Source organism: Rhagoletis pomonella, unplaced genomic scaffold (genome assembly GCF_013731165.1).
Source record: "Rhagoletis pomonella isolate Grant_MI unplaced genomic scaffold, Rhpom_1.0 Rhpom_scaffold_00002, whole genome shotgun sequence".
NCBI classification, from domain to species: Eukaryota; Metazoa; Arthropoda; class Insecta; order Diptera; family Tephritidae; genus Rhagoletis; species Rhagoletis pomonella.
Window position 1 is genome coordinate 3,019,770 of NW_023458556.1, and position 19,205 is coordinate 3,038,974.

At 39.5% G+C, this 19,205-nt stretch overlaps 1 protein-coding gene across 5 annotated transcripts in view; it reads left to right on the plus strand.

Moving 5' to 3' along the window:
- LOC118732573 overlaps window positions 1-18,865 on the plus strand; it is a 92,725-nt gene extending 73,860 nt beyond the window's left edge. For all 5 annotated transcript variants that reach the window (XM_036461704.1, XM_036461711.1, XM_036461717.1 and 2 more), the window contains exon 3: window positions 12,209-18,865. In XM_036461704.1, coding sequence (XP_036317597.1) covers window positions 12,421-16,731 — 4,311 coding nt within the window. In that variant the 5' untranslated portion in view covers window positions 12,209-12,420 and the 3' untranslated portion in view covers window positions 16,732-18,865. The remainder of the gene's footprint in view (window positions 1-12,208) is intronic.
- Window positions 18,866-19,205: the final 340 nt, after the last annotated feature.

Consider the following 19,205-nt stretch of genomic DNA (forward strand, 5'->3'; position numbering starts at 1 on the left):
TTTTTCCTCAATTATGAAAAAGCATCTGTGAAGTGCACAACCAAATCGTGTTCAAACGAAAAAATCTCCAAAAATAAATCTGTTCAAAGTAAACAAAAGCTTGTTTGGCGCAAAATCATTTGTGTTTTTATTTGAAACAAAGACGATACGGTACGGTATATACATACATATATTGAGCTTAAGGCTCAATTTTATATGCTTAATTTAACTCGAATTGTCTTGAGAAGTGTCACATAGATACTGATTCTGTTCAACGAACTTTGCTTTAAGTAAATACATATAGGTGGTTCACAAGGGGTCGTAAGTGTAGTATTGTTGTATGTCGTAAAGTTTTTAACGGCTAAATAAATGTTTAGGGGACTAGAAACAGCAACCAAATATTTTTTAATGGTGTGACATTTCATAATACGACTTTTATAGTAGCTGGCGAATCACTTTAATATAGTAGCCGTTTAAAGTTTACGACATACAACAATACTACAGTATACAACACCTTGTGAACTCCCTAATGGTTACCCAACCAAAAGGCGAATATAACTTTATTTTAAAGTTTGTTTAATTTTGATGTCTACGTTGTAGTGGCCTTCGATTGGGTAGTGAAAACGAGAGAGAGAGAGTAATATGAGAGAAAAAAAGTGTGTACTTCTTTCCATCGTACAGATTTCTAAGTAAAACCACTATCAGCTGATTGCTAAACAATGCCTACAGCTGAGATCAGCTGTAGCGTTCGAACGATAGATACTATCGATATTGAGTAAGCATCGATACTGACGGAATAAAAATGAGTACTTTAATACTGGATACCTTATTTGGTGATTTTACTCGATACTCGTACTCGTAGTATCGAAAACTTAAAAAAAACACACTTTTTAAGTTTTTTCTTCCATTGGCAACCCAATTTTCTTTGCTTATATGGATTACTATCATTAAATTTTGTCCATCACTTAAAATAAACTGAAATTTTGAGTAGTCTGTTGCATAACATAAACCAAATAAGTTAAAGTTTAATGGCCTTATTCATAAAAAATAAAGTAGGTTTAAAGAGCTTAATAAAATGAAATTTTCATACATTTTTCAGTTTATAAACCTTTGTTATTTTTTATGAATAAGACCATGAACCTTAACCCAAATTTCACGAAAATGCAGAATTTTTAGAAACCTTTTGGGTATATAAATAAAATACTTTTAGTGTCCCAAACAACATATTTCAATGAGTCCGATACTGAGTACTGATACTTTTAAGGTATCGATACCATGAGCCGGATGCCAGAATGAGTACTCAGTATCGATACCACAGTCTGAAATTTCGAACCCTAATCACCTGTTTTTTTGCATTTGCTGTTACCTTTTACAAATACACATATATACACCAAATTGATATAAGAAGAGTTACGTTACTTATATGGAAGATACATATCTATACTTGAAAAGCAAAGAAAGTTAAATGCTAACTTTGCACAACTGAGCCTTAAGTATCTCAGAATACATACTTAGTACGAAGCTGTCACCGAAGTAATCAACAAGAACTATTCCTCTATGGGAATCTCAAATTAGTGAGTTTAACAGGAGGAGGAAATCTGCAACTCAAAAGACCGTTTGTACCCGGATGATAAGTCCCTAACCCTTGCAGCCAACACTAAGGTGTTCACTCTGATTGAATTCAAGTGTGTTCGCCTTAAGCTTAGAAAACGGTGAAGAAAAAATTGTGTCCAAGGAATTTTGACGTCTGATATTTCACAGCCTGCTGTCTCACTCTTTCCTTACAAAATGGAACGGGCATATATTTCTGTTACAAGCATGGGTTGCCTTGTGCTCTTTGTCCTCATAAAACTTTAGGAAACCGTAGTAGAAAGCTTAACGAGATTTCTTAAGAAATCCGTACTGCTTTAAGGAAACTTCACACAAGAAAATTTTTCATCGCTATTTCTTCAGGTTTTTTTATATGGAATTTTTTGCTTTGCTTGAAACCTAAATGCTAAGATTTGGACCGGACAACCACAATTGTAATTCTCCTTCGGTACCTAGTACTTTATAAAGTATTATCGTGTTATCGCCAGGAGTTGAAACACATGAAAACATCCCTTGATGAGCGGGAAACCATTAAAGTTTCCAAGCACACTTGCAGCGTTACTAATTAAATTAAAGAAGTTCAAGAAAGTTTAGCCCGTAAACGGTTTACGGTTTGGATACAATAAAAATCTCTGGTAACTGATCCTACATCTACATATGTCACCTTTTTGTAATCTCTAAGATAAATTAATGAGCTACCAGTGTCTTTATTTAATCAAGCGCATTGGCCACAAAGCAAATAGAGTTGGATCACAATGCACAAACTCACCAAAAGACAGCGAGAGAAATCGATTAATTGCTTATTTTGTTGCAGCAGTAGCGGTCCGTCGTTTAGATAAATATCTACAGAGATCGGACAAATTCAGTAAATCGTTGATCGTGCAGTGTAAGTAGCACCTTTAATGAAGCCGGCAGCGCATACATACCTACATATGTACATCCACTGATTTACATATGAAAGGCAGCCAATAAAAGCCAATAAATGCCAATAAAAATAAAAGGTTTGCGGCTATCTTGGCGGCATGTGGTGGCAGGGCAATAAAGGAGTATCACTCAAATAACCGCGTTGACACCTTTTATAATTTTTTAATATTTTCTGGTTGTGATTTGTTTTTATATGTACGAGTGTGTATGTGTGTATTTTCCGGTTCGTTTCGGTTGATAGTAAAAAAAAAAGCAATCAAATGGGATCTTCTTTGTCGTTGGCTCATTTTATGGTTTGGGCCATTGTGACTTGACTCAGAGCTGCTTGTGATAAATTTCGACCACCAAAGTGTGCATAATTTGCCTTTGTCCCACGTTAATCATATTCGGCCAAAACACCATACAAAAGGGACACAAGATACAAACTAATTTGGTTACTTTGTGTCAAAATTCGTTGTCAACTTAGTCGAAGTGTGCAACAACTTTGTATGGTAGATGTGTGATATATGTGATGGCTTCTACGAAACCATTTCAAGGGTCTGCAACACTTTAACTGTTTAGTCAGAAATTGATCGTCGCTGCCCACATAATCTGTACATTATGTACATATGTATATGTGTATATTCATATGAATGTATCTCAGCAATATAATGGTGCGTGATTGGAAATTGTGGTTTTACCGATTTATTATTTTATTAAAAAAACGAAGATCTGGTGTGGATCGGGTCAGGCCTCATACAAAAAAAGTTGAAAATATCCCCTCGAGTGCGAAAGCTTTCTTTTATAGGTGGTTCGATCCCTGGCCGGACAACATCTAGATTAGGAAAAAGAAGTTTTTTTCTAAGAGCGCTCGCCCCACGTCAGGCAACGGCAAACCTCCGAGGTTTTTCTGCGTTGAAAAAGCTACTCATAAAATATATCTTAAAAGTCGTGTACTATTTCATAAATTAATTGTTTCTCTGTGCTTAAATTTTTATGTTTATCGGTAATTTCCCCATTGACTGGCGTAAAGCATTTAATTTCATCGATTTTTCCATCACCGAACTTCGGAGCAAAACACCGTTCTTCGGACGTACCAATCGATCGGTTGGTAGGCTACAATGGGTACCGTCGCAATATCTAGAAATCATATTTTTTGTCAATCGAAGAGATTATTTTTTTTTTATTTTGGCTCACATACTATCCCATTGCTTCAAATAGAAGACACAATCCTTTCAAAAAATCAATCATTTTATGTGCCGCACTCTCAACTCAAATCAAATCGAACGGGCTATTACTGTGGAATTCATCGTGATTTAATGGATAAAAATTATGAAAATCAAAAACAAAAAGTATTTTAGGGTAAATGGCGACTTGAAAATGTCATGACTTGACAACAACGTCCAACCGCTGCTTGACATGTGCGATTTGCAATGAGTGGGTACATACATACATACATACATATTATATAAATAAGTACATACGAGTATGTACATACATAAAAATAAAAATTATTATCATAAAACTGCCATATGTAACAAACTGCACATCCACGAGATCAAACAGCAACCGAGGCTTTTGTTGGGGCGATCGTAAAATATGTGGAAAAAGAGAGAAGGGGTTTGGGGCTGTTTCAAGTGGAATGACGGCAATGATTATGACGATGGCGATGTCGATGTCAAAGCAGAGAGTGCATTTGTCCCAGTGCAACTGTCAGTTCACAAAATGACAACCAACAACAACAATGCCAATATGGCTACTTGACAGCGACAAATGGACATTGGCGTATGACAGCATTTTCGATAGTCTGATTGCCAGGGAATCGAATACCTGCATTGCTCCTCACTCTACAAATGTGTGCAAACTTCTTAATATATATGTACCTGTATATATATATACAAATATGCGCATGCAAGCCACATGTATGGGTGTGTGTGTGTGTGTGATGGCAGTCAGCCCTGGAGACAATTCTCTGCCTTAAAAAACTTAAACGTTTTCCATTTATTGCTTGTTTGCAGCGTTGCAGGTAATCGTATTTGAATTTTTATTTTAGAATTATTGTCGTTAAAGATAATTGTTAAATTACCGTGTGCTCAGCGCCACCGACAGCCCTCCGGCAATGCGACAGTCTCAGACAGAGAGACACTGACGGACAAACGCGATTTCGCATGGCAATTGTTGCAACGGCCATTGAAATGCAATTCGAATGCCGCACATAATTTACTTACTTACATATTTACCACTTGCTTGTAATTATTGTTAATAATGTCGTTGTGACCCACCCCACCAACTCGCTAACACACACGCAGAGTGTCCGTCGGCACATCAGTTGGCTTTTATATGTACATTCAGAGTGCTGCACCGACGCTGGAGCTTATTTGTGCATATGCATGTATGTATATTTGTGCGAATGATTTTCAATAAAAGCAAAAATTATTAACATACATATATAGTACATATATGTCCATACATACATATATGCATATGTACCTGTTTACGGATTGCATTGCATTTGTGTTGAAGTCAGCGGCTTCCAACTTCTTTGCATTGCATATCGATAGAAGGAAAATGTTGAGTAACAATACATTAGGGCTGTTCAGGATGTTGAGTAACAATACATTAGGGCTGTTCAAGATGTTGTGGAAATGGTCTTGAATGCAGTTGGAATTACATTTACAAATTTGATGTTTGCTGCCATGGCAACCGTGTGCATTTTATTGTTATGAGTTTACAAATGCACCGAATATGCAAACGCAAAAGCATATGCACAACATACTGAACAGCTCTATTGTAGCTAAAGACGATGGGATGTTAAATAAGAAATAGTTATTTTGAAAATACATACATATGTATGTATGCACATTAGAGTGGTCCAAAATAATGAAGCCGGAATTTTAATGCCGCCACCCCCTAGGATTGTTCTGAACCGAAAATAAATATACCCCTATTTTTTATTTTGAAATCAAAAAAAATATTTAGGGAGTGCTCACAGCACTCAAAGTTTTCCATGTATTTTATAAGGAGAAAAAAACCAATTTTCGTAAAAATGGTATAAAACTCTTGAAAATCAATATTTTTCAATCGTAAAACTGTGGTTCTCTTCAGCAGACTTCAAATATTAATATCCAATTATTTATTTAACCATTTTTTATGATTAAAGATTTTTTATTCGTCCCCCATTGCATTTTCTAGGGCCTATAAAATATAGTTACCATGAAAAAATGGTTAAGGGAACAATTGGGTATTATTACTGCGAATCTCCTGAAGATATACAAAGTTTTCCGATCGAAAAATATTGATTTGCATGAATTCTACACTATTTCTACGAAAAGTTGTTTTTTCCCCTTATAAAATACGCTGAAAACTTTGAGCGCAAAATTTTTTTTTTCAAAATTAAAAAATAGGGGTATATTTTTTGTCAGTATAGAACAATCCTAGGGGGTGGCGGCATTAAAAACCTTATTTTTTTACATACATTTTTGGACCACTTTAATGCTCATACTTATCGCCTTGAATTTAATTTGTACCCAAAAATAACACATAACTTTTTATCGATTTGCAATAAAATTAAAAGGATTAGGAATTCATAAATATTAATATTAAAATGATTAACGTGCAATATTTTGGAGTTTCCAACAGAGCCTAGCTATTGAAATCTATTTCAAACACAATCTAAGCGCGCTTGTGGCATCTGGTTGGGAACCACTTCTCACTCACAGATGTTTATATATATACATACATATATATGTAAGTGCGCTTTAGTGCTTTGACAAATGTCATTAGTGGCAAATTACTTTTCAATTGTTAATGTTAATTACTTTTGAAAGTTGCTACACCATGTGTGTTTCTGTCTGTGCCCTGCAGAAAATCTGACTAGCTCAAAACTAGCGTAGAACTAGACCTTTTGCCGTCAGTATTAGTTCTAGCTCAATACACAAGCAATGCTTTCAACTGTCCAGTTTTACACGGCGATGTTACTAGTGGTGGCAACTGTCGGCCAGTGCATTACTTGGCAACTAGTTTTTAACCGGTTCCGCTTTGGACAGATTTTTTAAAATTAGATTTTTGGATATTTTTTTTTGTTTTTTCTTTTTTTTTACAGATTTGTTACATATTTTATTAAACAAAAATTATTCTAAGTTGCACGCAAGAATTTAAATTCATTAAATTTGAAAACTCACAGCTGCCTTCACCGCGATTTCAACTCGCGACCAACGATGCTTGTGTCGGAGGGTCGCTGAGCTACTTTCGTATTGTACGAGTGGTGAGCATTTGCACATTTACACCGCAAGTTTCAACTGTTCCGCTCTGCATCCGTTTTGCCCTAGTTCAGAGATAGTTCTGATATATGTATGTAGTTCGGAACTAGCGCTTTGTCAGACTGTCTCTAAATTTTTACTGCAGGGTGATTATGTGCATACACATGCATTCATACATACATACATACATATGTATGTTTGAACGTATATTTGTGCATGATGCGTGTCACACACATCACGTATTATTTATTTAATTTTCTTCAATAAATATAGATTTTTTTATTGAAACCAGTATGAATTTCTAAAAATAACATTTTTTTCAAAAGATTAAAGAATAAATAATTATGGTCATGGCCCAGTTCAAACAAATGGAAAAAAAAACTGGTTTAAAATAGACTCGGTTATAACGGACTCCGCCGGGGCTGTCAAGGCCAGATTTAAAAAAAAATCTCTGTTATAAACAAAGTTCGGTAATTCCCCGAACTCAGTAAAGAGAGCTAACAGTCTCTGCAATAGGAAATGTCTACATATATACTTAGACAAAGTTCATTGGTTCACCGAAATCTGCCAAAATGGGCAATCAGTTTCTGTAAGTGACGCTTCGTTGGTTCTTGATGATCAGTGGTTTATGCGCTTTAAGAAAAATGTCGGAACGGAATAACGGGCATTTACCCTGCATGAAAAGTATGCCATATTGTATTTATATCTGGACATTATTTCTTTGTAATTGGAAAATAATATATTCTGATAAAATGGACACTCGGTTATAATGAACAATTCGATGCGGTCCGGTTGAGTCCATTGTAACCGGATTGCACTGTACTATACATATGTAAGTAATGTCACTCAGAAAAGTTTTTTAACAATTATTCTCTTTTGACCAGATTATCACTAAAAAGAATTTTAAATTACTTAAAATTAAGAATACAAAAAGTTAGGTGCCATGAGAAATTTTGGGTAACAAAAATTATGTGAAAAGAAAAAAGCTACAATATGGGCGTTTCCAGCGAAAGGTCTACCGTGAAAATAAGTCATATATCTAACTTATTTGTGGTTTAATTTGGCTGCTTTTCTCAATACATATATGTATACTGGTGATGTAAGCAGAAACCATTTTGCCAGGGTCGGGTTATTTTGAAAAGCCGTATTTATGCTCCGATTTGTTTGAAATTTGGCATATGTAGTCACATATTTGCAAAAAAATTTAATTAAAAAAATATATGTACATTAGACTGCATCACTCCCCATACAAAAAAAAATCGGTACTATTTTTCCATTGGAATTATAAAATCTATTATATTTTAAGACATCCACCAAAATATTTCCGGAAAATATTAAGATTTAAGTGAGCTGGACCGATTTGAAAATACCTCCAAAAATGGAGTTTTTTATGAATAAAAATAGTTTCTTAAAGATTTTTTTTGAAATAATCTCTCAAATGACAAAACGGTTTAAGCTTAAAAAATTTGCATAAAAATATTAAAAAAATCTAAAAAAAAATTTGAACGGAATCGTAATGATGAGATTTTTGATGCTGTTTTTTAACTTTTTTCAAAGATTGGTATAGGAAAAACTTGAATAACTGAACCTTAACTCTTCCGATTTAGACTTGGAATGGTATTTTCTTGCCTTTTTCATTTCCTTGCTAATGAACTCATTCAAATGATGGAAGAGAAAGGTAGGATGAACGAACGTCATTCAAAGTTGAATTAAGATGTGTTGGTATTCGAAAAAACAAGATGGGACACGAATGACGTTTTTTTGGCCAGAAATAAAAACAGTGTGAAAATACCCTTCTACTGAGATCCCATAGTTCTAAACCAGAACCTTTTTGGCCCAGTTATTCAAGTTTTTCGTAAACCAATCTTTGAAAAAAGTAAAAAAACAGCATCAAAAATCTCATTCTTGCGATTCAATTGAAAAGATTTTCAAATATTTTTATGCAGATTTTTTAAGCTTAATCTAGTTTGTCATCTGAGGGGACTTTTTTCAAAAAGTTCTTTAAGAAACTATTTTTATTCATAAAAAACTTAATTTTTGGAGGTATTTTCAAATCGGCCCAGCTCGTTTAAATCTTAATATTTTTCCGAAATATTTTGGTGGACGTCTTAAAATCTAATAGATTTCGTAATACCGGCGGAAAACCGCAACTTTTTTTGGTGATGCAGTCTAATGTACATATATACGACAAAAATTTGGCGTTTTATTTGCGTTAAAAATTCGTTTAAAATCAATATCAGCAAAACTTTGGTAATGGAAATTTTAGTAACTTAACGTCAAGATACTTCGGCTGATAAAAAAGGAACGATTTTTATATTTAAAAACTTTGAAAATGAAACTTTAACATTTCAGATATTAGTACAAAAATTGTATACGAAAAAACATACATCTGCTTTTGTAACACGCCAGCTCATATGTATGTACATATGTATGTTTGCTTATGCCTTACTACCAAAAGCTTTTAATTACAATTTACCTTTTTTAAAATGTTGACTTTTTAAATTATTTTATTTTTTTAACGTTTTTCTATGCAAATTTCACCTCACATCAGAATGAAAAAGCTAGGGCGGCTCAATTTACATTGACGATTTTTTTCGACTCTGCGGGTAGGGTATAGGAATATTCTACATGAAATTTGACGAAGAAATCATGGCTCCAAAATCAATTTCCGGTAAAAAAGTGTTTACATTTTTTATAAAAAAAATGCAGTAAACGGCCTATAGGTATAAGGAATCTATTTCTCGACTTTTCATTTTGTTAATAGATACATCCGCCAGAGGGCGCAACACAGATTAATTTTTATAATTAAATTAATCGTTGTTCAACGTAAAATGTCAGGCAGCAATACGTGTGCGGGTGAAGCGATTGTAAAAGGGAGAGAAAGTTCAGCTAAGTAAGAGTTAGTGCAGCGGTTTTCAAATTGTAACACAATAATTATTGATTGTAAAACTATTAGGTAAAGTCCCATGACGGGAGTGTACCCATGGAATTTATACAATTGGTAACCTTAATGCCACGGATTCGTCTTCATCGTATGCCTCATCATCAGGAGAAATCAACATAATAAATATAGTTAATTGAAAGTAAAAATGTATTAGAATGGGAGTGTATACAAATTTTTTTCTTATATTATTATCTTTCATTTTTGTTCCATAAAAAATATTTTGAATATCATTTGCATAAATTTATAAATATGAACGTGGAAACCATAAACCTAACATACGAAGAAGCCCTCCTATTTATTTGCTTATTTACACCTCAGTCAATGCAGTCAGTCGTTAAATAGAGCTCACGGCATTGTCAACTGAAGTATTTCAATGAATTTCTTACGAAAACTAACATAGATAAACGACCTCCCAGTGTGATATTCACTCGAGTTCACAAACTATTTATGTATGTAACTACTTGAAAAAATACTTGACAAAAAATAACAATAATGATGTGACAATTTTGTATGGACACTTCAAACTCTCACTGATATGCGACACTCAACGACTGTAGCAATAAGTGAAGCAGCAAAAAGAGGACAGCGACACCAAGCAACAGCGAACAACTTGCGCACCAATACAGAGTCACCTCGAAGGTTTGATCTTAACAGAAGTGCTGCTGATGGGCCACTTGACGAAATAGAGAAGGAGAACTTGGCCGCCGCAAGTCCGCAGGTACATATTGCCGTGCGAACCGATCAAAATGTACGTACACGCATGGAGCGAGTGCATATGTCAGACTGCGTGAGTGTGCGTGAATGTTTGCGCTTTGAAGGTATGTAGCTGAAGTCACGTTTGGTTCGTTCTGCATACTTTGGACAATGCCAAGCGATAGAAACCTGGAGAGTGGAAACCTGGCTCAGCCAGTCGACATTTTGAGCTGGTGCTGTAGTGTCCACGCAAACATCAAGTAGCCTTCATTATGCAAGCCTCCATGAGCGAGCGTGCGTTCGTAGTGGGGCATATGTTTATGTTTATCAAGCGCTCGAGCGAGAACGGAACATTTCCACAATTCCAATGTCATTCCGTGTTAACCGCAAATGCATACCTTGTCGCGCCGAGCCAAGCGTCTCTTGAGCGGAATACATTCAATTGCACTAAACTGTCGCGCTGTATGGCAGGACAAATAAAACGATACGCGCAAAAGCATCGCACCCGTGTACGTAGTGCATTAGGGTGACCCAAAGTTTTTCGTTGGCGTACAAATCTAAAGGCTTATTGCTGTAGGATGACGAAGACCCGTACGAACTTGTACCACACTGTTCGACAAAGTTACTCTTCGATGCTTTGTTTTGACAGCAAACTATCAAAATATCCTATGGAGGTGGGTTCAATCGGTATTGGCAAAAATAGCTCTTGAAAGCAGCAGGATAACTCAGATTTTAGCGATAAGCGGCTGCGGAAAAGCCAACATCTACCGGCTTTAGTCAACTTAGCGGCATAAATGTTTCAAAAATTTTAGAGAAGTACATATTGCGTGCTGTGTGGCAATCTCAATACAACTACTTAACCAAAGCCAATTTCACGAAAGCCACTTAAGTGAAAAATGATTTTAGTTTTTTGAACTTTATATGGAAATTGAAAGAATTAAAAAAATAATTTTTCGTTTAAACTGCTGGTGAAACCGGCTGTAACAGCCAGTTTCACCAAACTATTTAAGTGGAAATTAACTTTATAATTTTATTTAATTTTGTATTTAATTCTCATTTAAATAATTTTACGTTTCAATAAACTCTTTATTTAAGTGAGTAAAAAGTGGTTGTAAAACAGACTAGGACTAGCTTTCGCTTTCATTTGTACTGAGAGCTTTTGAAAGCTTTGGCACGCTGTGTTGTAAAAGCAGGGCTGGTATACAAGTAAGCAGCAGTTACACAATGATCAGGTGATTAAACGTGTAACACATCTGAGTGTGGTTATTCTGATTTAACTTTTATTTAAGTGCAGAGCATAGGTCACTTAAATCAAAATTAAAATTGATTGGTGAAACCGAAAATTCGAAAATTAAAGTTAATTTCCACTTAAATAGTTTGGTGAAACTTGCTGTAAGTTAATTAAATTTTATGTACATATGTATAAGGGAGTAATGGGAGTGTTGGCATAATTAATTTTCTAAACCTAATAATCAGATATGTTCTGGGACACCCTAATGTACATACACATGTATGCATACAGCCGTGATGCGGGAAAGGGTTTGAAGGAGTCGCTTTCCTGCCAGGCTTGAAGCGCTTGTTTACGCAGCACACTGAGGACTGTGCAGCGTTTGAGGTTATCTTATGGACATGTTTACTCAATGACAAGGGTCCACACCAAGCCCACTTGACAGTCCTGATGCGATGACACACATATGTGTGTGTTTGAGTTGAAGGTGGCTGTTGACCATTTTGCTTGTGGCGGATTTATTTCTTAATATTAAATAATACAGATCAAAATTTTATTCTAAAATATTCAACAAGGCTTAACTCATTGTTCTTTTTTTCTTCTTTCTTTTAGGCTATTTCAACAAACACATTCACACTCGGCTGTTGTTGTTTTTGGTGGCGTAATAATCGCCATGTCGCATCCATGCACTCAGGATTGTACGATAAGCATTGACTGCGACAATACTCGTGACAGGTTTTCCAGTAAGCATCCGGAACGAACAATTCTAGTCTTAACTACTGCAACCACTGCAACAACGTTAATCTGTCCAAAACGGCGACTTAATGAATATTAATCAGGAAAATTCCAGCAACGGATTCCAGCAGCGACATCCAGCACAGCAATACCCGCCAGCACAACACTACCCGCTCCCACTGCCGCCGACCCTGCAGCCAGCGTCTGTTGCTGCTGCTGCCGCCGCCATCGCCACTGGACCACACTCGCTGCCGACCAGCGCACAGCTGCAAGACCTCGAGCTTGAATATCTGAAGAAGGCGCACGCTCACGCCCAAGCGCATGCGCAAGCACAGGCCGCCGCACTTGCATACAGTTACGAGCGCCATCAGCTGCAGCAGCAGCAGCAGCACCATCATCACCACCATCAACAACAACAACAACAACAACTACAGCAACAGCAGCAGGAACTTGCGCGGCGCTCAAGTGGCGGCGATCACGATTTGTCCGGCAAACGGAATTCGCTTCATCAACAGCACAATACAGCGACAACGAGCTCAGCATCCATGGTTATGTCACCAAGCCGCCGTCCGTCACCGCCGAGGGCAGCAACTCTTCCCATGAATATGCATTTGAGTTCATTGGCGCACGCGCAGATGCAACTGCAATCGCAACTTCATCAAAAGCTTTCGGCCGCGGCATCGGCATCGGGCAGCAACAGTTTGTCGCCGCCAAACCATTTGGCCAATTATTTTCGCGGTCAGGCTTCGCCAGCTTGTGGCTTGCCACCGCCACCACCGCCGCCAACATCGAACGCCAGTGCAAACAGTCAACATCACCACTCAGCATCTAACTCATCGGCTGCCAGTGCGAGTAGTCCTGGCAGCAGTATGCAGCAGTCAGCCAATAGCGGTTCGCCTCAAAACCCGCACAACCCGCTTAGTCACCTGCAAAACATGCAACCATTCGACTTTCGCAAGATCAGTTCTACGGCGTTTGGCGGCTTGCCACCGCTGCCACCAGCGCGCATGAGTCCAAACGAGCTGGCGCATCACCAGCACCTGCAACAACAGGCTGCTCAACAAGCAGCAATGTTGGCACAGGCGCGTCGGCGCATCAACGAGGCTTCCACTCCGTCGGAGAAAAATGCGGCAGTCGCTGCGGCCGCGGCTGCTGCAGCTCAAAGCAACCAATTCTTCAATGCGATGGCTATGTCGGGGCACCCGTTGCCCTTTCCTTTACCACCACCTCCGCCTCCGCCGCCGACGCTCGGCCCAGGCGCTTCACCTACGGGTGTTCCAACAGCATCCAGTTTACCTCCGGGCCTGACGAGTAATCAAGTGGCGGCTATAGCTGCAGCGGCTGCTGCTTCCGGAAATCCAATGCCTCATAGCCTTCTCGCGTCTCATTTTCCCACAATTAATCCCAACCTAAACCTGAGCAAGCAAGCTATACGTTCGAAATCTCCAGATGCTGAGGAGGCAAAACTGTCTAAACATCAGGGCGACAGTGGAAACATGGGTCACATACGTGAACGTGCAGGCACCTCGCACGCTCAGCAGCCGCCTACTCATCGCATCCACCATCATCATCCTGTTTCGCCACCAACATCCATTGGCTCCGCCGCCATATCCAATTCGTACCAAAGTCAACATCATGAATCTCGTCAATCGCGCTCAAGTCACATCGATCACTCGTCCTCTCATTCCTCGCAACGACTTACGAGATTTTCTTCCGGCGTTAGCTTACGTCCTGGACGCAAATCGCACTCACCGGGCAAACGTCAATGGGGCACATTGCCTGCGAATTTGGGCACTCAGTTCATCAACCCGGTCACAGGAAAAAAGCGGGTGCAGTGCAATGTCTGCTTAAAGACCTTCTGTGACAAAGGCGCGCTCAAGATCCACTTTTCCGCGGTACATTTGCGAGAGATGCACAAGTGCACCGTAGACGGCTGTAGTATGATGTTCAGTTCTCGCCGATCTCGAAACCGCCACAGTGCCAATCCGAACCCGAAGCTGCATTCTCCCCACCTCAGGCGCAAAATATCTCCCCACGACGGGCGCACAGCTCAACCTCATCCGTTGCTCTTACAACCACCGAACGGGCTGATGGCCGGTCTCAATCCATTTGGCAGCTTTCCGCTGCTCACACCACCGCCCGATATGAGGCACCATCAAATGGCCAGCATGCATGACATGAAACACGGCTCAGCTGAATTTATGCACCGTTCGTACATGGACAGCGCCATGTTGGGACGCTTTGACACACGCTCTCGTCACCGACAAGGCAGTGAGGGCCAGTTGGACGATGACGAAGATGATAGCATATTGGATGGCGGCATTCACATAGGCGACGACGACGACGACGACGATGATGACGATGACGAGGGAGAGGGTATTGTGGTGGTGGGTGACGAAGGTGATAGTATTTTGGAGAAAACCAACTCAGAGGACTACAACACCGATGGCGGCGGGGACGACGCCTCCGATGTAGAAGACAACAGTCACGATATGGATCTCACCTCGCCTTTAACGACTGACTACAAGCATACCAAAGAACCATCTTCCAGTAAAGTACCCAGCGGTGACCGCGATGCCGAATCGGGCGTGGCTGAGCAGCACAGTAGCGAGAGCAACGACGACTCACTTAGTGTAACCGATTCGTTCAGTATGCGGGGCGACTTTGAGAGCTCTACCTTTCCGGGCGTGGGTAGTGGCGGTAGTAGCAGCGCTGCAAACACGCCTGGTTCCACATCGAATAAACGCAAGCGAAAGAGTCAGAACCCAGTTCGATGTACTGTGCAATCGGATGAAAACTCCTGTGATAACTCCAACGAATACGATTTAGTCGCCGATTTGTCGGTAAAAAAATCAGTTCCAGAAACGTGTTCTGAGGACAACGAAACAAAGGGAGACGATTCCCAAGACAACGCATCACTGGATTTGACCAAAAGAACCCGAAAGTCTGAGAGCCCAGGTCCAACAGTGGTCAACTCAAACGCCACCGAGAGTACAAAAGTTCTTCCGTCACCACCGCTGACACCATCTACGTCGACTAGTGAACCAACGGCAATGGCACGCCAACATCTATTTTCAAGCACTCAACTGAAGTCAGAGCCAATAGACGGTGAATATGAACGACAGCAAGATATTCTGAATGGAACTGACTCAAGCCAACCGCAAGAGCAAGAACACTCATTGGACTTATCTGCCGCACACAGAAGGAAATCGGAAGTAAATGATGTGAACGCCACATCCACAGCGACCGCTGACACACCACAACTCACGATTAAGCAGGAACTCATCGAAGGACCACCTCTAGAAACAACAACAAATTCAACTCCGGAGGAAATTGAAAGTAAGCTTGTGAAAATAAAGAGCGAGCTCGTAGATGTAGATGAAAGCAAAATGAACATATCAAGCGCAGAACCAGAATGTCAAATTAAAAATAATAACAACAATATTCTTCCGCCAAAGGCTGCATTAAAGTGTAGAGAAACGTTCGACATTCCTACGGCGCCAGTTGAATCCCTTCGGCAGCAAGCCGGCGAAGAAACGCATACCGATTTTCTGACTGAGGAAGCTGAGGTACCCATCGACAAAGACAACCCGCTGAAATGCACGGCTTGCGGAGAGGTGTTCCAGAATCACTTCCACTTAAAAACTCACTACCAAAATGTGCACCTTAAGCTGCACCACAAATGCAACATCGACGGTTGCAATGCTGCTTTCCCTTCGAAACGAAGCCGAGATCGTCACAGCTCCAACCTAAACCTGCATCGCAAATTACTCTCCACAGGCGATAATCACCATCACGATTCTCTACCCGAACACATGGTGACGAACAATAGCAAAGCTTTTAGCCACGCCAGCAATTCCAACTGCGCTATACCGAACTCAATACAAGCCGAATTCCTAGCACGCCTCTATGCTGGCTCCCACGGCTTGCCGCCGCTAAGCTTCGACACACTCAAACAACACTTGCCGACGGCAATGCCACCTGCGCAAAACTTCCCAGAAGCAGCTTTCATGGCTGATCCGCGACTTCTGCTCAATCACCCAAGCAATCCGCTACTATTTCCCGGTCTAACCGGGCTTCCAGGCTTCCCACACTTGGCACCTCATCTGCTCGCAGCCCCATTCAATGGCCTTAACCCGTTCTGCCGGCGCTCTTCATCCGAATCGCATTCGCCACACTCCACCCCGCCCCCATCGACAGCGACGCGATCACCACACTGCTCACCACCCAGCGGCGGACAACCCCCGCCAAAAACCGTATCCGAGCGATCCTACCCAGGCTCGCCGTCAGACTGCGAGTTCAATGCGGCATCACCGGCTGCGGTGACTGACAGGGCGAACCCAACTCAGCACCTACACCAACCACCGCAACAACGCCAGACACCCGACAGGATCTCATGACCGTATGCGACGCGCTACGCGGAAATGATGGCTTACCGACACTGATACGGTCGGGGATCCGAGTGGCCGAGCGAAAGAGTGGGGGAGTAGTGGCAGATTCAGCAAAGCGTTCACTGTCTTGAGGTGCAATATTATCTGGTGCTGCTGATTGAGCGAACAAAAACAAAACACACCACGCAACAGTTATGTATGTAAATACGATAAACCAGCTCCAGCTATTTATTATACGACTAAATTTTAATTTAATCCATAGCGTGTACTGTACTGTACTGTAGTTTGTAGGACGAAAGAGACAGTTGCATATATCGGACACACTCGCGTGTTCTTAGATTACCAAAAGTGATATGGCAAATACATACATACATATATCGAAATAATAAATAAAATCGTGTATTAAAAATTTAATAGTTTAGAACGAAACCACATATGATAGATGTAAAAAAGTATCAAGAGATTGTGTAACGGTAGTACCCGATATGCAATTGCGAGTAGAAAAATTTATTGAAATCAACTACTTTTTCATTGTGCTTTTTTGGCGACAAAACATGGTGCGAAATATCTTTGCGCTACCGTTGGAACATCTTTCAATGGCGCAAAACATCAGATAAGGTGACGGTAATGCCCTTCTTAGTCGTAGAAATGGCATAATGAAGATCAGATGAAAAACTTTCTGGGCGAAGCACATTTCGTAGTATATGTATTCATATGTGTGCAATGATATTGAAATAGATATAAGTCGATCCGATATTGCTCAAAAATGTGTATTCAACAATTTAATTTGATATTATTTTCGTGTAAACTGTAAATAAATTATCTTTAGCTTCCACGAGTGCTACTTGATTAACCTAAGTTTAAATGTCGGTTTTGTAAACATTACCTCGCCATAATTTCTACGAATTCGTTGCAGAGCAGCACGGCCCCTGGATTGTATTTCGATTCGTTGACTCTTTATTGACCATCATTCGATCGCAGGTGGGTATACCCGGAGCAAACTGTTGGAGCATCTCCTATAACTACACTGAATGCCACAGTTTAAGCATTGCATAAGCTCCCGCCGTCGTTATAGCATATTTAAGGCTTCAACAATTTTCAGACGACAATTTTTGGCTTAGACTTATTTTAATTCACGGACCTATAACCAGCCAGCATCTGTACAGGGTGGATCTCGGTTTTCCCGATCCCTTTGTCAAAGCAGATTGGACCCAACAATTCCAATTGGTACCTTCTTTATTGCGCTCTTCTATGACTCCTCTGATCTTCTGATCGTCGAGTGCAAACTCTGAATTCTGATGCCGTTACTGAGACTTCCTCCACCGATCGTTGGCAGCAAGTCACCTGAGGCTTTCCATACGATTCAAATTATTGGCTTTGCCCATTGATTGTCCTCCTCCACCTTCATGAAATCCCGCTGAGCCTACCTAATCGGCGAGGTAGCAAGACTTGACCGGTAAATCGGATTTTTGGCTGCCCAAGATCGCTGTTATCTGGAGAAGTCCATAATCGATCCGCTGACCCACTAGTTGACCACCTAGTAGACCTTCCAGTTCATTTCATATCATTTATTTATGTGTTTATATACATATCAGTGATGTCGCGAATATTTGCATTCGTATTCGTTATGCGAATGAGTCGCATTATTTTACATATTGCGAATATAACATTTAAAAGATCCCTAATACATATATAGTATATTGGTCCCCATAGTGGGAGAAAAACGAGAGTCGCCCGCCCAGCCGGATATATCAAAAAATCATATGTCTGCACACATATGCATGCATACAAATCTACATTTATTGTTTCAACGAATTAATTTCATGTTTTCAGAAAATCGCAATAATTATTTGAACAATCGATTTGAAATCAGCTTTATATAGTGTAATTATATGAATATGCAAACATCCTTACAAATCCAAGTATGTACGGATGCAAATATGGTGTGTGTGTATATATACATATATACGGTCATTAAGTTGTTCATATGTATATTGACTATTTTATTTGAAAATAACGTTTTATTAAAAAATGGATTTATCACAAGATAATACTTATCTGTAGTTATCTGTAGTTAAAAGTTATGCTCTAAAATATTGTACCTATTTTAAGTGTAATATATTGACAATTAGAAAAAATTAAATTTTACGCAATAAAATCTTTGATGAAATATTAAAATATTTGTTTCTGTTTTAGATTGTTTCACTTTGGATTATTTACATATGTATATGGTAAGAATATGTTTATTTGTTTGGAGTTAATGTTTTGTTGCTATTTCAGACATACATACATACATTCGCCGAAGCCCAGGCTCCACTGAGCCAACCAAGTTAGTGTTTGATTTTTTCATGGTAAATACACCGATTGTAAGAAATGTGATACAAGTTTAACATTTGAATGTATGGCTGCAGCTGGGTGTGCAGATATGCTTGCTGTTATTTGCAAACTTTCTTATAGTCCAAATCCCGTCCGAGGCAACATGT